We start from the raw sequence: 17985 nt of genomic DNA on the forward strand, positions 1-17985 counted from the left end.
AGTTGATGAGGGACTATATTCTCTGGATTTCAGAAAAGTGAGAGATGATCACATTTGAACATTCAGAATTCTTACAGGGAGCAACAGAGTAGATGCAGAAGGATGTTTCCCCTGCATATGGGCAGGGAGGTCTAGAACAGAGAGGGACACAAAGTTGGAATAAGGGGATAAATTATTTAGGAGTGGGATAACAGAGGGTTGTTAATCTTTGAAATTCTCTGAATCACACAGCTTTAGAGGCTCACTCATTGAATATGCCTAAGACAGAGATCGAGAGCTTTCTTCACATTCAAAATATCAAGCAATCATCAAATCAACATCGAAACTCTACAGTGTGGGAACAGGCCCTTCGGCCCAACAAGTCCACACTGACAATTGAAGCACCTTACCCAGACTCATTGCCTTCTAACCCAAACAATCTACACACTCCTGAACACTACGGGTAATTTAGCATGGCCAATCCACCTAACCTGCATATCTTTGGGCTGTGGGAGGAAACTGGAGCACCTGGAGGAAACCCACACAGACACAGGGAGAATGTGCAAACTCCACCCAGACAGTCATCCAAGGGTGGAATTGAAGTGCAGGAAAATAACGCTGAGGTTACAGATCGGCCATAATCTCAGAAAATGGCAGACTGGGCTAAAAATGTGAATGGCTGTAAGGGAACTGAACAGTTTTGCCAGATCAAAAGAGAAACCAGCAGGTCTGCAGCAGCCATGAACACATCGTCTCTCAGTTCTCTAAAATAAGCCACTTTAAACAGAAAACCAGCTTCATTTACCTTCATCAGGTTGCAAATTGTGAGATCACAAGTTGCAGAGCTGGATGAAGAAGGGTCTAGGCCCAAAACGTCAGCCTTCCTGCTCCTCTGATGCTGCTTGGCCTGCTGTGTTCATCCAGCTCTACACCTTGTTATCTCAGATTCTCCAGCATCTGCAGTTCCTACTATCTCTGCTGCAAGTTGTGACTTTGATTTTGGTAAAACAATGATCTTTCATAAGTGAGCAGCCGCCCAGTGCCTTTTGCAAACCAGTGGAAGCATTAAAAAAAAAGAGAGAGGGCTGAGGAGGAACCTTCCGATCAGAAAGAACCAATTCAACAGTTCTTGGAGACAAAGATGATGGAACTGTTTTTACGGTTATCCCTGTAATCAATGTGCTTTTTTTCATGTGGTAATGGGGAAGTTTATAAAAGAGCTTCAGGGTTTTAATTTGTCAAGATTACTTAATTTAATTATATTGTTAACCTGTTTCTAGAATTGAATGACCTATAAGGAAGTAATTGCTACTATCTGTCAACCTGGGTCTGATTATTGGTAGTTTTGGGATTTTGCATTTTTTTTTAATGTTATTGTTTGTGAATAGAAGGATTTGATTAAGTTAATCCAGAGAGGTGTGACAAAACACTGACATGTGTTCCTGGACACCATTTTAAGACTGTTCTGGAGTCATTCATTAGCCTGTTTTTCCCAGGTGGAGATTCTGGTGAATGGAAAACAGGATTTATTGGAGCTGGAATTATTTTGATTATTGGACTGAGTGGATTCTTCATCTTCGTGTGTGTGTACGTATGAAGGCTTAATGTGTTTTTGAACTTGCATTTCTACAGTATCTTTCCCATTCCCTCACATTTCACAGCCCATGAATTATTTCTCTTGAGTTGTGATAAATGGAAACGTAACAGTCAAATTGCATGCAGCAGCTCTCAAAAATAGTGGCAATGATCTCAATAATCAGTTCCTAGTAGACGGATATATTTTGGCCTCTGATTTCTCTTTATCTTCTGTGGAGTGGGGGGAGAGTGTTGCAGTGAACTGAAACTCTATGCCAATGAATGCCCATGTGCTATATCATCACAGAGGCAGGACACAAGAGTTAATAGCTCAGTAACGTTGAAAGATACAGGTCACGCATTTCAGAAAAAACATTTTCACTTTGTTCTCCACTTGCTAATCTGATCCAAAATGAAACATCAACTATTTCCAATTAAATACACAGAGGAAGACGCGCAGGAAGAGGCAAATCAGCCCAATCAGAGCACGTTGGCAGATACACCTCAGGGGAGCAGTCAGACAAGTCCAAAGTAAGTAACATAATAATTGCACTTTCACGACCAACATCGTTTGTTAATGTTAAGGGTATTTTTAAACTAGAAAGACAGCAGAGAAGATTTCCTAGGACACTACCAGAAGTGGAAGGAGAGGCTGGGAATTTTTTTTTCCCCCCTGAAGTGTGGGAGGCTAAGGGGTGATACTATAGAGGTTTATAAAATCATGAAAGACATAGAGAAGATAGATAACCAACAGCATTTCCCCATGGTAGGGGAAATTTAAAACTGGAGGGCATAGGTTTAAGGTAAGAAGGGAGAGATACAAAAGGGTCCAGAGGAGCAATGTTTTTAATGGGGTGGGGCGCAAAGTTGGGTGTCTGGACTGAGCTGCCATGGGCACTGGTAGTGAATGCAAGTACAATTTTGTCATTTAAGAAACATTTAGACAGGTACATGGATGGAATAGGTATGGAGGATTGTAGACCAAACACAGGCAAATAGGAGATAACTTGGTGTCGAGCTGGATGAACACAGCAAGCCAAGCAGCATCAGAGGAGCAGGAAGGCTGACGTACCCTAGGCTGTTGTTCAGAAAAATAAAACGCAGGACTAGTTTAAAATTGTGAAAACTGGACAGTATAGGCAAGTTGGGCTGAAGGGCCTGTTTCTATGTTGTGACTTATGAACACGATTTCCAATGATTGTTATTTATCAATCTTTGAAGGTGTCAATGAGATCTGGGTATAAGGCTCAAGTTGATCAAACTGAGCATCATTCTAAGCAGATTCCAAGGAGAGGTTTCACAAGATAGGCTTGTATACCTTCCAGACTAGAAAATAAAATGGTTCCAATAATTTAAGGAGTGCACAGCCTGTGTCCTTTGGTTCTTAAAAATCATGGTGTTTAAGAATGATGTCAATAAGCATTTCTTCACAAGAAGTGGAAATGGACAATCTGAAACTGTCTCCAACAATAACGAGAGCAGATCCAGACCCTGCTCATTCTCACCCTGTCCATTCTGTTTCTAATACAGGAGATAAGGGAAAGGAAACAAGAAACTAAAGTTAAACAGTGTACCAGTAAAAATCGAGGTCCTATTTATGAAAATTGTGAGCTTGATTGGGCTTTGAGAAGTCAAAAGAAGGTGAGCCACATACCACGCAATACCCTAGCACTCTCCTGCTCTACTTGCTCTGATACTGATGTGTCTGGTCCAGTTATGGCTATAAAAATTTACACAACCAAACCTGAATCCAAAAAACACACAACGCACACCATTTACTTTTGATAATCAAACCCCACATCATTCAGTATCGTTAGCCAAACCCCGCTCAATTCAGTATTGAAAAGTCAATCCCCACACTATTCAGTATTGTTACAAAGGGAATGGCCAAGCCCCTCTGATAATTACTAAAACACAAGTCCTAAACTCCTGTCAGAGATAATGGGAACTGCAGGTGCTGGAGAATCCAAGATAACAAAGTGTGAAGCTGGATGAACACAGCAGGCCAAGCAGCATCTCAGGAGCACAAAAGCTGACGTTTCGGGCCTAGACCCTTCAGAGAGCTATCAGGAGACCCTCTCTGATGAAGGGTCTAGGCCCGAAACATCAGCTTTTGTGCTCCTGAGATGCTGCTTGGCCTGCTGTGTTCATCCAGCTTCACACTTTGTTATCCCAAACTGCTGTGACAAGAGTAGAGGTTTCCCCTCGAATAATCACCCCCGAAACACCCCGAGAAGCTCACCTTTCCCCTCATAATCTATTAAAAGAAAGAAAATCCTTGACCTCCACATTGCAAGTAATAAGAAACTATTTATTTATTTAACCCAACAAACAAACAAGTTAACAAAGTTAAGAACAAACTGACAATTCCTCCTTAGACTACTAACTACTCCCTAACTGGTCTATATTCCACTGGAATAGTATTAAAAAAAAACAAATCACACCAATATAAACCAAATAATAAGAAGCAATAAGTTGTAACTTAATCTCTCCAAGTTCACACAGACTGTCTTCTGGAATATTCTAGTCTCTTCACAAACACCTTTCTTCCATTAAATATGCTGTCAGGAATGTTTTATCTCTATAATTTCTTCAACGAGGATTTTGAGCTAAAATACCATGGCATCTTTGATAATGAGATAGTCTTTAGCGAGTTTTGAGAAGATTTGTAGCTCAGGTTGAGGTTCTGGATGTGAGTTTGCTCGCTGAGCTGGAAGGTTAGTTTTCAGACGTTTCGTCACTTTTTTTTTATTTGAAAAAATATACTTTATTCATAGAATGTACAAAAGAAAATATTTATACGCCTACCCAGTCATGCAAGCCGCTCCGGGTTACCCAGGGGGTACATACACCAACTGAAGGAAAAAAACAAAACAAAGAAGAAAAAAAAACAAAGCAAAGAAAATACCCCGGCAGTCATCTCCCCGCACAGTCCCCGTTGGCCCCCTGACCAGTTGGGGAAGGTGCCAGCTGGGCCCAGTTACCAGATAGGGCCCTTGTTTCTATTCTGGACGACGGGTTTCATGCGGTGGTCTTTCCCCACCGCGCCTTGGCGGCGGCTGCCCCAAGCTTTAGCGCGTCCATCAGCACGTAGCCCTGGACCTTGGAGTGCACCAGTCTGCAACACTCGGTCGGGGTCAGTTCTTTCAGCTGGCAGATCAGCAAGTTGCGGGCAGACCAAAGAGCGTCTTTCACCGCATTGATGGTCCTCCAGGCACAGTTGATGTTGGTCTTGGTGTGCGTCCTGGCAAACAGCCCGTAGAGCACGGAGCTGCTCAGGACAAACCTCGACAAACACCACTGCATCCCCCTCCGGACCTCCTGCGCATAGGCACACTCCAGAAGGAGGTAATCAACAGTCTCGTCCCCCCCGCAGCCACCTCGAGGGCAGCGTGCGGTGGCGCAGAGATTCCGGGCATGCGTAAAGGATCTCACTGGCAGAGCCCCTCTCACCGCCAGCCTAGCAATGTCCTTGTCCTTGTTTGAAAGTTCTGGCGATGAGGCATTCTGCCAAACAACTTTGGCAGTCTGCGTGGGGAACCACACAACGGGATCCACCCTCTCCTTTTCCCGAAGGGTCCCGAGGATACTACGTGCTGACCACTGCCTGACGGCCTTGTGGTCAAAGGTGTTTCCTTTCAAAAATTTCTCCACGAAGGACAGGTGGTACGGGACGGTCCAACTACTCGGAGCGTTCCGCGGCAACGAGGCCAGGCCCATCCTTCGCAACACCGGGGACAGGTAGAACCTCAGTAAGTAGTGACACTTGATGTTTGCGTACTGAGGATCTGCGCACAGCTTGATGCAGCCGCACACAAAGGTAGCCATCAGGGCGAGGGTGGCGTTCGGTACGTCCTTTCCCCCATTTTCCAGGTCTTTGTACATGGTGTCCCTGCGGACCCGGTCCATCCTCGACCCCCAAATGAAGTGGAAGATGGCCCGGGTGACCGCAGCGGCGCAGGTCCAGGGAATAGGCCAGGCCTGCGCCACATAGAACAGTACCGAAAGCCCCTCACACCTGACAACCAGGTTCTTACCCGCGATGGAGAGGGACCGGAGCGTCCACCTGCCCAGCTTCTGCTTCAATTTGGTGATACGCTCCTCCCACGTCTTAGTGCACGCCCCAGCTCTACCGAATCAAACACCTAGCACCTTCAGGTAGTCTGTCCTGACGGTGAAGGGGATTAAGGAGCGGTCGTCCCAGTTCCCGAAGAACATGGCCTCGCTCTTACCCCTATTGACTTTGGCACCCGAGGCCAGTTCAAACTGGCTGCAGATGTGCAACAGCCTACTCACCGACCGACGATCGGTGCAGAAGACGGCGACGTCGTCCATGTACAGGGAGGTCTTGACCTCAAGGTCTCTGCTGCCTGGGATAGTCACACCCTTCAGGATCACGTCCTTCCTGATGGATGCGGCGAAGGGCTCCACACAGCACACGAACAAGGCAGGAACTAGCGGGCAGCCCTGCCTGACTCCAGATCTGATGGGAAAGCTGTCTGATTCCCACCCGTTGATCAAGACTGCACTAACGATGTTGGCGTAGAGCAGCCGGATCCAATTGCGGATGCCCTCCCCGAACCCCAGTTTGGAGAGGATGTCCCTCATGTAAGCATGAGAGACCCTGTCAAAAGCCTTCTCCTGGTCCAGGCTGACGAGGCAGGTGTCCACCTGCCTGTCCTGCACGTAGGCGATCGTATCCCTGATGAGCGCGAGGCTCTCAGCGATCTTCCTGCCCGGCACAGCACAGGTTTGGTCAGGGTGAATCACCGACTCCAGGACAGACCTGACCAGGTTGGCTATGACCTTGGCCAGGATTTTGTAGTCCACGTTCAATAGTGAAATGGGACGCCACTTCTTAATTTCTTCCCTCTCCCCCTTCCTCTTATAAATGAGGGTGATGGTGCCCTTCCTCATGGACTTGCACATTTCCCCTGCCCGAAGCGCACTATCGTACACCTCCAGCAGGTCCTAGCCGACCAGGTCCCACAGAGCGGCATACAGCTCGAACGGTAAGCCGTCGCTCCCGGGAGTCTTATTCCTCTCCAAGGATTTGAGGGGTCTGGTCAGCTCGTCCAGTGATATTGGCCGGTCCAGCCACTCCCTCGTGCCATCGTCTAAGACCTCCGTGATAGATGACAGGAGCGACTCGGAGGCCGTGCTGTCCGTGGGCTTCGTGTCGTAGAGTCCGGCATAGAAGGATCTGCTGATCCTCAAAATGTCGGGCCGAGACTTCGTCACTGAGCCGTCATCCTCCTTCAGTCGGCTAAGCACAGAGCTCTCTTTGTGCACCTTCTGAAAGAAGAAACGCGAGCACGTCTCGCCCTGCTCCACGGAGCGGACCCTAGACCGGAAGATTATCCTGGAGGCCTCCACGGCGAAGAGCGAGGCTTGCTGGCCCCTCACCTCGCGGAGGTGCTCCGTGATATCGACGCCTATCAACTGCAGAAGGGGCAGGTTCTGCACCCTTTTCTGGAGTTGCGACAGCTTTCCCCGCCTCTCTCTTGTCTTCCGAACACCCTTGAGGACAAAGAACCTCTTGATGTTCTCCTTCACCGTCTCCCACCAGTCGCCCGGAGACTCAAAGAGGGCTTTCACGGTTCTCCGACCGGCGTACTCCCTCTTAAGCTCCTTGACGTTCTCTGGGGTCAACAGAGTCGTGTTGAGCTTCCACGTCCCCTTGCCGGCCGGCTGGTCGTCCTGTAAGTGATATTCGGCCAGCAGGAGGCAGTGGTCAGAGAAGAACACCGGCTTGACGCCGGTGGACCTGACCGAGAACGCCCATGACACAAACAGGAAGTCTATCCTTGAGCAAATAGACCCGTCTGGCCGCGACCAGGTGTACCTCCGCTGCACTCCGTCTGCAGGGGTGCTGAACACGTCGAGCAGCTTGGCGTCCTTCACCGTGCCCATCAGGAATCTGGACGAGATGTCCAGTTGACTCCCCCCATCCGCTGTCCCCACGCCGGATCTTCCATCTGCATCAATGATGCAGTTGAAGTCTCCGCCTAGGATGACCGGCCTGGACGTAGCCAGCAGGGGTGGAAGCCGCTGCAGGACGGCCAACCGCTCACTCCGTACCGCTGGGGCGTACACGTTGATCAGCCTCAGGGGAGCATTCCTGTAGGTGACATCAGCCACTAGGAGGCGCCCCCCCACCACCTCCTGATCTTGAGAGATGGTGAAGTTGCGCCCTCGCAGCGGAATAGCCAGGCCCGAGGAGCGACAGTCATTACCCCCCGACCAGATCGAAGGTCCACAAGTCCAGGCACCGGACCATTTCCCATACCTGCTGAGGTGCGGTATCCCACACTCCTGCAGAAACAGGAGGTCCGACTTGATGGTGGTCAGGTAGGCCAACGTGGACACACATCTTGCGGTGGACTTGACGCTGCGCACATTAATGCTCGCAACTCGTACCCCCATTGTGGGCAGTGACCGCATTACCCTCCCCAAGTCCAAGGCCCTTCATGCCCATTGCCCGGGCTAACTGCTGGACGCTCTCTGGGCTCAGGAAACCGTCCGTGCTGCCTTCCGGGTGGCAGCCCCCGGCGCGGGTACGGAGGCAGGAGAGTCCGGCTCTGGGTAAGGCTGGGGGCGCGCTGTTTCCTCCTTCCCGCCTGGAAGTTCCGGGGGGCCCTCCAGGACCCCAGCTGCACGTGACTGGGTGTCGGAGGAAGCTTCGGGACACCTCCCGTCACCTGGAAGCAGAGTGCTGTTTTCCTTCTCCCTTGAGATCTTTAGCTTCTGCTTTGGGCGCGCCTCCTCCGAATCTCCCTCGTCAGAGGAGCTCCTATAGCCCCCCTGTAGCTGCCTCTTCCCGCCTGATGGTTGCGGTTCCTGGGCCCACCGACGCGCCTTCCTCCTCGCTTTCCGGACCGTCATCCACTCCCCTGGGTCACCTGTCGCCGCCTCCATTGACTCCGGGTTGTCGGGGGGGAGCAGAGCCTGGAGGGGCACTTTGCTGGCCTCGGGCCCATCCTGCGGGGCTGGGCCCTCCTGCATGACCTGGCCCTCCTGCACATTAATGGGGTCCTTGCAGGGCACTGGTGCCTTCCTCCCCTGGGGGGGGGAGCTGGCCCCGCATTGCCCCTGCCGGCAACCTGGGCGTAGGTGGTCCCCTGCCACGGGCATGCCCTATAGGGGTGGCCCGCTTCCCCGCAAAGGTTGCAGCTTTTTTCATGTGGGTAATCCTTTGCAAGGTGTCCCTCCTCCCTGCAGTTCCTGCAGATGGTGGCTTTGCAGTCGGCCGCCACATGACCTGACCTACCACAGGCATGGCAGACTTTAGGTTGCCCTGTGTAGGTCAGGTAGCCCTTGCTCCCACCGATCACGAAGCTGGACGGTGGGTGTACAATGTTCCCGTCCGCACCCATCCTCAGCATCACCTTGACCTGCCTCTTACTGGTCCAGATGCCAAAGGGGTCCATGATGTCGATTAGGTCCCCTTCCACTTCACGTACCTTCCAAGGAAGGTCAGGACATCAACTGCTGGCACGTGCGGGTTGTACATGTGTACAGTCACCATACGGCTCCTCTGCGCTGGCATCACGAACAGCGGGACAGCGGTCAATGCAGAGAGGGGGCCCTCACCTCCTTTCTCCTTGAAAACCTCCAGGAAGCGCTCGCAAAGCTTGGCACTCCTGAAGGTTACATCGTAAAAACCTCCTCCGGGGAAATCCTGCAGGCAGTAAATGTCCGCAGCAGCGAACCCACAACAGTCCAACAGGACCCTCTTCACGAAGAAGGTGCGGTCCATAGGTGCACCTTCATCCACCTTCTTTACAGAAACACGGATGGTGATCCGGACCCCCTGACCTGGGGCACGAGCACTTGCCGCAGCCATCGTTGCAGGTTGGCTGCTCCCCTGAACCAGCGTTAGGCCGAAGCCAGCATTAAGATCCACCGGTTGCAAGGGTGCACAGCCAACCCGACGTCTTCCTTCCACCTCCAACACAGCGCTCCCCTCCTCTCAGTCCACAGAAGAGTGGGTCTTTATTTTGTTCCAGATGTAAGCTGGTTCACTGAGCTGGAAGGTTTGTTCCCAGATGTTTCGTCACCATTCTAGGTAACATCAACAGTGAGCCTCCGACGAAGTGCTGGTGTTATGTCCCGCTTTCTATTTATCTGCTAAGGTTTCCTTGGGTTGGTGATGTCATTTCTTGCATTGGTGATCTCATTTCCTGTTCTTTTTCTCAGAGGATGGTAGATTGGCTCCAAATCAATGTGTTTGTTGATGGAATTCCGGTTGGAATGCCATGCTTCTAGGAATTCTCGTGCGTGTCTGTTTACAGACAACAAGCAAAACGAACATCATCTACAAAATACCTTGCAAGAACTGTGACAAACACGACATTGGACAAACTGGCAGAAAGCTAGCCACCAGGATACATGAACATCAACTAGCCACAAAACGACATGACCCACTATCACTCGTATCCTTACATACAGATGAGGAAGGACACCACTTTGATTGGGACAACACATCCATCCTAGGACAAGCCAAACAGAGACACGCACGAGAATTCCTGGAAGCATGGCATTCCAACCCGGAACTCCATCAACAAACACATTGATTTGGAGCCAATCTACCATCCCTGAGAAAAAGAACAGGAAATGACATCACCAATGCAGGAAATGACATCACCAACCCAAGGAAACTTCAACAGATAAATAGAAAGCGGGACATAACACCAGCGCTTTGTCGGAGGCTCACTGATGATGTTACCGAGAATGGTGACGAAATGTCTGAAAACTAACCTTTCAGCTCAGCGAGCAAACTCACATCCAGATAGGCTTTCTCTGAAAGCTGGCAGGTGGCAGTTGATTCTTCCCAATTTTACAATTGCCCTTGTCTGATACACCCATAATGACATAATCAAATTATAAAAATTTGATTGGTTTCAGGTTGACAACACCATTAGATTTAAATTCAGTTGGCTTTCTTTTTCTAGGTGCTTCATTTAAATTAATTGGCCAAATTCAATCTTGTTGGCATAGCATCAAAACAAGACTAAGGCTTTTTTCATCCACTTGTTTCACTTTTCGAGATTCTCTGTATAGGCAACTTCTGCTGTAGAGTACACGCATAGGAATTCTTTAAATAAAAACACAAATCTCTTAAAGGAACCACACATTTTATTTTCCTGCCCTCCCCTTCACAATTACTTCACCCAACTTTGGAGCAGTGTCAATAATTAATGAATCTGTTGCGGGTGTAATTTCTATTGCAATCAATAGTACTAAACACTGATCACTCTGATTGCTGATCACTTATTTTTGTTTCTTTTCCAGAGGAAATTTGGGGAAATTGAATCGAATCATTATTCCAATGCACATCGGGAAGATGATATCTACACAAACTGTACTTTTGACAAGGAGGCTGTGTATGGGAATGTTTAAACTGAGCGAGAATGAGACACATGCAGTTTGGGAACAACACAGATCAAGAGAAGCATTTTAAACTCCAATTTACCTGGCAAAAATCCACAGAAATCACCCCCAAAATATTGTACATTCTTCCTCAGGAATGTTCCTCATTTCATTGGCAAGTGTAGATGGACAAAGTGGCTAAAAGATGTTTGGATATTTAATGTTACAGTTGTTTTGACAGGTACAGAGATGTCTCCTTACGCAGGTTTGTCAGAAAATCAGTCTGGCTGTCAGATTGTTTTAAAAAAATACATACTCAGTGCTTATTGGTTTATCCCTGAAGTTTATAATTTGAAATTTAGAACTGTGCAACAGCAACCCTAAATTAGGTATTTGTAGAATTTGCAAAAGATAAGGAAATGCTGTGGGATCTGTTTCTTTTTTATTCATTCATGGAACGTATGCTTTGCTGGAGGCAACATCCCTAATTATTTCCCATCCCTAATTGTTAATGAGAAGATGGTGATGAGCTGCCTTCTTCAACCACTGCAGGCCATGTGCTGTGTGGTTTGACCCACAATGCATCCAGGAAGGAAGCTCCAGAATTTTGACTCAGCGACCCCAAAGTAAAGGAAATATATTGTCAAATCAGGTTGGTGAGTGGCTTGGAGGAAACCTTGCAAGTGATGGTGTTCCCATGTATCTGCAGCCCTTGTCCTTCTAGACGGTAGTGGTTATGGGTTTGGAATGTACTGTCTTAGGAGCCTTAGTGGTTTTCTGCAGTGCATTTTATATTTAGTGCGTTCCACCGCTACTGAGTGTCGGTGGTGGAGAGAGTGGCTTTTGAGCCAATGAAACAGGCTTCTTTGTTTGGATGGTGTCAAGCTTCTTGACTGTTACTGGAGCTGCACCCATCTGGGCAAGTGGAAGTATTCCATCATCACTTGTGCCAGTAGATAGACTCATAGAATCCTTACAGGGTAGAAAGAGGCCATTCAGCCCATTGAATCTGAAGACTATTCCATCCTGACCCAGCCCTCAACCTATCCCAATAACCCCACATTTCATAGCTGTTCTACCTAGCCTGCACATCCCTTGACACTACTGACCATTTAAGTTGGATCTACTTGCAGAATATGGACTGCAGTAGTCCAAGAAGTCAGCTCACCATTACCTTCTTAATAACAATTTGGTGGATAGGTTTTAGGAAATCAGGAAGTAAGCTACATAGAACATAGAACATAGAACAATACAGCGCAGAACAGGCCCTTCAGCCCTTGATGTTGCACCGGCCTGTGAACTAATCTAAGCCCCTCCCCCTACACTATCCCATCATCATCCATATCCTTATCCAAGGACTGTTTAAATGCCCCTAATGTGGCTGAGTTAACTACATTGGCAGGCAGGGCATCCCACACCCTTACCACTCTCCGAGTAAAGAACCTGCCTCTGACATCTGTCTTAAATCTATCCCCCTCAATTTGTAGCTATGCCCCCTTGTATAAGCTGACGTCATCATCCTCAGAAAAAAACTCTCACTGTCCACCCTATCAAATCCTCTGATCATCTTGTATGTCTCTATTAAATCCTCTCTTAGCCTTCTTCTCTCCAATGAGAACTGACCCAAGTCCCTCAACCTTTCTTCATAAGGCCTTCGCTCCAGACCAGGCAACATCCTGGTAAATCTCCTCTTCGCCTTTTCCAATGCTTCTACATCCTTCCTGTAATGGGGCGACAGAACTGCACGCAAATGAGGCTGCACTAGCGTTTTGTACAGCAGAACATCACGGCTCCGGAATTCAATCCCTTTACCAATAAAACCTAACACACCGTAAGCCTTCTTAACAGCACTATCAACCTGGGTGGCAACTTTCAGGGATCTAGTACATGGATACCAAGATCCCTCTGAACATCCACACTACCAAGAATCATTCCATTGACCCAGTATTCTGCCTTCCTATTATTCTTCCCAAAGTGAATCACCTCACATTTATCCACATTGAACTCCATTTGCCAATACTCACTGCAAGATTCTCAGCCTCTGACCTGCAGTTATTGTCGGAGCATTTACGTAGCTAAGTCTGGTTGAGTTTCTGGTCAATAATAATCACCAGCATGTTGATAGTGAGAGAATCAGCAATGGTCATGGCATTGTAGAATGGAGGTGATCATTGCCTGGCAATTGTGTGGCCATGAATGTTACGTGCCACTTGTCAGTCCAAGCCTGGATATTGTCCCGATCTTGTTGCATGTGAACATGGGCTGCTTCAGTATCTGAGGAGTCATAAATGGTGCTGAACATTGTGCAATCATCTGAAAATATTCCCACTTCTGACTTTGTGAAAGAGGAAGCAGCTGAGGATGATTGGGTGTAGGAGCTGAGATGACTGATTTCTAAAAACTACTACCATCTGTTATGCGCCGGGTATGAATCGAAACTGCAGAGACTTTCCCCACAATAGTCATTGATTCCAGCATAATAAAGTGTGAAGCTGGATGAACACAGCAGGCCAAGCAGCATCTCAGGAGCACAAAAGCTGACGTTTTCGGCCTAGACCTCTCTGATGAAGGGTCTAGGCCTGAAACATCAGCTTTTGTGCTGTGTTCATCCAGCTCTACACTTTATTATCTTGGATTCTCCAGCAACTGCAGTTCCCATTATCACTCATTGATTCTAGTTTTGCTGGGGCCCCAATGTGACTTTGATGTAATGAAGTGTCATGTTCATCTCACGTCCCTTCTGGAATTCGGTTCTTCTGTCCATGTTTGAACCGAGGTCATGTTTGTAATGAGGTTGGGAGATGAATTACCCTGTTGGAACCAAAACTGAGTGCCAGTGAGCAGGTTACCGCTGAGCAGCTGCTGCTTTGCGGCACTGTTGGTGATAACTTCCGTAATTTTACTGACGATTGGGAATGGACTGATTGGGCGGTCATGGATCAGATTGGATTTGCCCTGCTTTTTGTGTACCAGTCATACCTGGGCAATATTCCATATAGCCAGAGTTGTAGATGGACTGGAGCAGCTAGGCTAGGGAGCAGCAAGTTCTGAAGCACAAGTTTTCAGCACTATATTTCTAAGGCCAATAGTCTTTTTGGAATCCAATGCTTTCATCTTTTTTCTTGATAACAGGTTGGGTGAAGTGAGGAGTTGTAACATATATTGTAATTGTAAATGACAGTGCAATGTTGGCATTCATTTCAAGAGGGCTTGAAAACAACTGCAGAGGTGTAATACTGAGGCTGCACAAGGCTCAGACTGATCATTTTCGGAAGATTGTGAGAAGTTTTTGTCCTGTATCTAAGGAAAGATGTGTTGGCATTGGTGGGGGTCCAGAGGGGGTTTACAAGAATGATTCTGGAGATGAAGGGCTTAACATATGAGGAGTGGTTGAGAACTTTGGGTCCATACTCAATGGAATACAGGAGGATGAGGGAGGATCTAACTGAAACTTACAGGATGCTGAGAGAGGCCTGGATAGAGTGGACGTGTAGAAGATGACTCCACTGATAGGAGAGTCTTGGAACCAGGAGCACAGCCTCATAATGAAGGGATGACTCTTTAGAACTGAGATGAGAAGGAGTTTATTCAGCCAGAGGGTTGTGAATCTGTGCAACTCATTGTTGCATAAGGCTGTGGAAACCAAGTCATTGAGTGTATTTAAGACAGAGATAGATCAGTCCTTGATTATTAAGGGATCAAGAGCTACAGGGAGAAGGCATGAGGATAGTGTTGAGAAATAATCAGCCAGATCGAATGTTGGAGTAGGCATGATGGCTAAATATCCTAATTGCGCTCTTACGTCTTATAAGCTTATTATGAGCATGGAAGAATCCAAAAATTGCTTTCAGCAAAAGTAAAAATGTATTTAGAATCATATCAAGTATTAAGGATCAGTGAAGCAGCCATCCTGGCAGATATTTGTGCTATCTAACACAAACAGTTACAGATGGGGAGTTAGTCTTTTGGGAATCCACAAGAAAATTGGTGGAATAGAAAACCTATGAATGGGAGAGGTATTAGTTTTAGAAAGCAACAAAATGATGCCAACATAATATATTAGGCAGACTAGAACCAAAACTATGATATAAAGACAATAACTGTGTTCTATTATCATAAGATTGGACATACCGAAGTCAATTGCTGGAGTTAAATGGGAAACCAATTATAGTGCTAAGATTGTTGATGGATTGCTCAGAAAAGAGAGCATCAGGTAAAGTAAATAGGTGTAAAAACTGTAGTGGCAGCACAAAGAGAATATTTCCTTAAAATTTACTGAGAAGAGATCATTCAGGACAATCAATACAATCTTGTGTGAATATCGATGAAGAGAATCAGACAAGTGGAGGTTCTGAATGTTTGAGTGCAAAAGGGGACGGCTTCCCTTATGCTTCAGATCATGGAGGTAAACTAATTAAAGCACTAAAAGTGGATCTTCTAAAGCATGAGTGACTTAGGTATGGAACAATGCAAGATTATTTTATGCTTCTCAGCCAAATAAGCCACTTACGCACATTTAAGATAAAATGCAAAATGCTGCAATATAACAGTATGACTTGGAAACTCATTCTGAATTTCAGTAGCACTTTTGCAAATTTGTTAAAGAAAGACAAATAATTTGAATGCACAGTAGAAAGGTAGAATTTTTTGACTAATTGAAAGCTGTATTGTGCTGACATTACCAGAATTGCTTTTGCAAAGCCACTTTAACTTATTGCACTTGTAAGCAATCCCAATGCTGGTGCAGTGTTGCTACTGGAAGACAAAAGTTGCTGTTTAATCCATCATTCAGTTAACAAGGTGTTGAGCTGGATGAACACAGCAGGCCAAGCAGCATCTTAGAAGCAGGAAAGCTGACGTTTCGGGCCTAGACCCTTCATCTTTCAGCTTTCCTGCTTCTAAGATGCTGCTTGGCCTGTCGTGTTCATCCAGCTCCACACCTTGTTATCTCAGATTCTCCAGCATCTGCAGTTCCTATTATCTTATCATTCAGTTAAGTTTTCCACTAGAGCTAAGTTATTCCAATTCTTCTTTCTTTTGTTTGTATTTTAACAATAGGTTAAGAATAAAGTGTGTTTTTCTTAAATCTGAGTTGTATAACCAATTAAATTACATCTGGAATGCATCACCTTATACTTGCCTTTAAATAAGATAAAGTTTAGGTCTAGGCTATCCCCTTATTATAATTGAAAGGGGTTTGGTCTGGCCTATAACAATTATGATAGTATGTTAAAATTTCTAACTTGTCACTTTTTAAAAAAAAAGAATTGATGTCATATACCTGTGTTTTTATGCTCAAATAGCATTGACAGTCTCATTACAAATTGATTGATTGATCACCAAGTTAAATTGAAAAAAATGAAGCTCGTGATCTATCAAGAAATAACAAGGTGTGGAGCTGGATGAACACAACAGGCCAAGCAGCGTCAGAGGAGCAGGAAAGCTAATGTTTAGGGTCGAGACCCATCTTCAGAACTATCCACCTTCTATTATTGCACCCTACTCTCTATTTATTTTATAGGCCCCTTCCCCTCCCTCATTTCTGAAGAAGGGTCCAGACCTGAAACATCAGCTTTCCTGTACCTCTGATGCCGCTTGGCCTGCTGTGTTCATTCAGCTCTACACCTTGTTGTCTCAGATTCTCCAGCATCGGCAGTTCCTACTGTCTCTGAATTGATTTTAACCCCGTTTATTCCTACTCTTTTCTTCCTGTCTGTGAACCAATTTTTGATTCATCTCAATAGATTTCTCCAATTCCATGTGCTTTAATTTGATTAAAGCATGAATCTCTTTTATTAACCTTTCTATACATACATAATTTTCTCAGCCTCATGGATGCTCTACAGTGTTCCCAACTAATTCTCCAGCTCTGAAACCAGGATTCCTGGTACCACAGCTGGAGACCCTTCTTGCTCACATACTGGCCCGAGGCACTGCAAATGAGTTTGATTCTCATATAGAGCAGGAAAACCTCTGTAGGGGAGGCAATGACATAGTGATAATACCGCTAATCTGTTAATCCAGAGACCAGGCAACATTCTGGGGACCCAGTTTGAATCCTGGCACGGCAGATGGTAGAATTTGAATTCAATAAATATCTAGAATTGAAAATCTAATGATGACCATTGTTCATTGTCAGGAAAAACCCATCTGGTTCACCAATGTCCTTTAGGGAAACAAATTGCCATCCTTACCTGGTCTGGCTCACACCCTGTGAATGAATAAAGGAAGCTCACCACCGCTTTGAGATCTCTGGTCAGGATTTACTCTTTTAAATTAAGTTACCACAGAATACACCCTTTAGAAACTATAAACCATGAAAGATCTTACAAACTATAAGCCTGATAAGTTGTAAATACTTACCAGGTGTTACATACTACTTGAACTTAGAGTATAGAATGTAAAACAATACAGCGTAGAACAGGCCCTTTAGCCCTCAATGTTGCGCAGGCCTGTGAGCTAACCTAAGCCCATCCCCCTACACTATCCCATCACCATCCATCTGCTTATCCAAGGACTGTTTAAATGCCCCTAATGTGGCTGAGTTAACTACATTGGCAGGCAGGGCGTTCCACACCCTTACCACTCTCTGAGTAAAGAACCTGCCTCTGAGATCTGTCTTAAATCTATCACCCCTCAATTTGTAGCTATGCCCCTTGTACAAGCTGATGCCATCATCCTCGGAAAAAGACTCTCACTGTCCACCCTATCTAATCCTCTCATCATCTTGTATGTCTCTATTAAATCCTCTCTTAGCCTTCTCCTCTCCAATGAGAACAGACCCAAGTCCCTCAGCCTTTCTTCATAAGGCCTTCGCTCCAGACCAGGCAACATCCTGGTAAATCTCCTCTGCACCTTTTCCGACGGCAAGCACGAGGGGGCATAGCTTTAAATTGAGGGGCGAAAGATATAGGACAGATGTCAGAGGTAGTTTCTTTACTCAGAGAGTAGTAAGGGAATGGAATGCTTTGCTGCAATGGTAATAGATTCGCCAACTTTAGATACAGTTAAGTCGTCATTGGATAAGCATATGGACGTACATGGAATGGTGTAGGTTAG

The 17985-nt window shown here is 46.4% G+C and overlaps 2 protein-coding genes across 2 annotated transcripts in view; one reads left to right on the top strand and one right to left on the bottom strand.

The window, feature by feature from the left end:
• LOC125448400 (myelin-associated glycoprotein-like) overlaps positions 1-15747 on the top strand; it is a 56936-nt gene extending 41189 nt beyond the window's left edge. The window contains exons 8-11 of the mRNA XM_048523700.2: positions 1476-1566; positions 2001-2085; positions 3085-3195; positions 10849-15747. Coding sequence (XP_048379657.2) covers positions 1476-1566; positions 2001-2085; positions 3085-3195; positions 10849-10956 — 395 coding nt within the window. The 3' untranslated portion in view covers positions 10957-15747. The remainder of the gene's footprint in view (positions 1-1475; positions 1567-2000; positions 2086-3084; positions 3196-10848) is intronic.
• LOC125448489 (myelin-associated glycoprotein-like) overlaps positions 1-17985 on the bottom strand; it is a 238887-nt gene that overhangs the window by 81375 nt on the left and 139527 nt on the right.

The sequence above is a fragment of the Stegostoma tigrinum genome, chromosome 41 (assembly GCF_030684315.1).
Source record: "Stegostoma tigrinum isolate sSteTig4 chromosome 41, sSteTig4.hap1, whole genome shotgun sequence".
Lineage (NCBI taxonomy): Eukaryota > Metazoa > Chordata > Chondrichthyes > Orectolobiformes > Stegostomatidae > Stegostoma > Stegostoma tigrinum.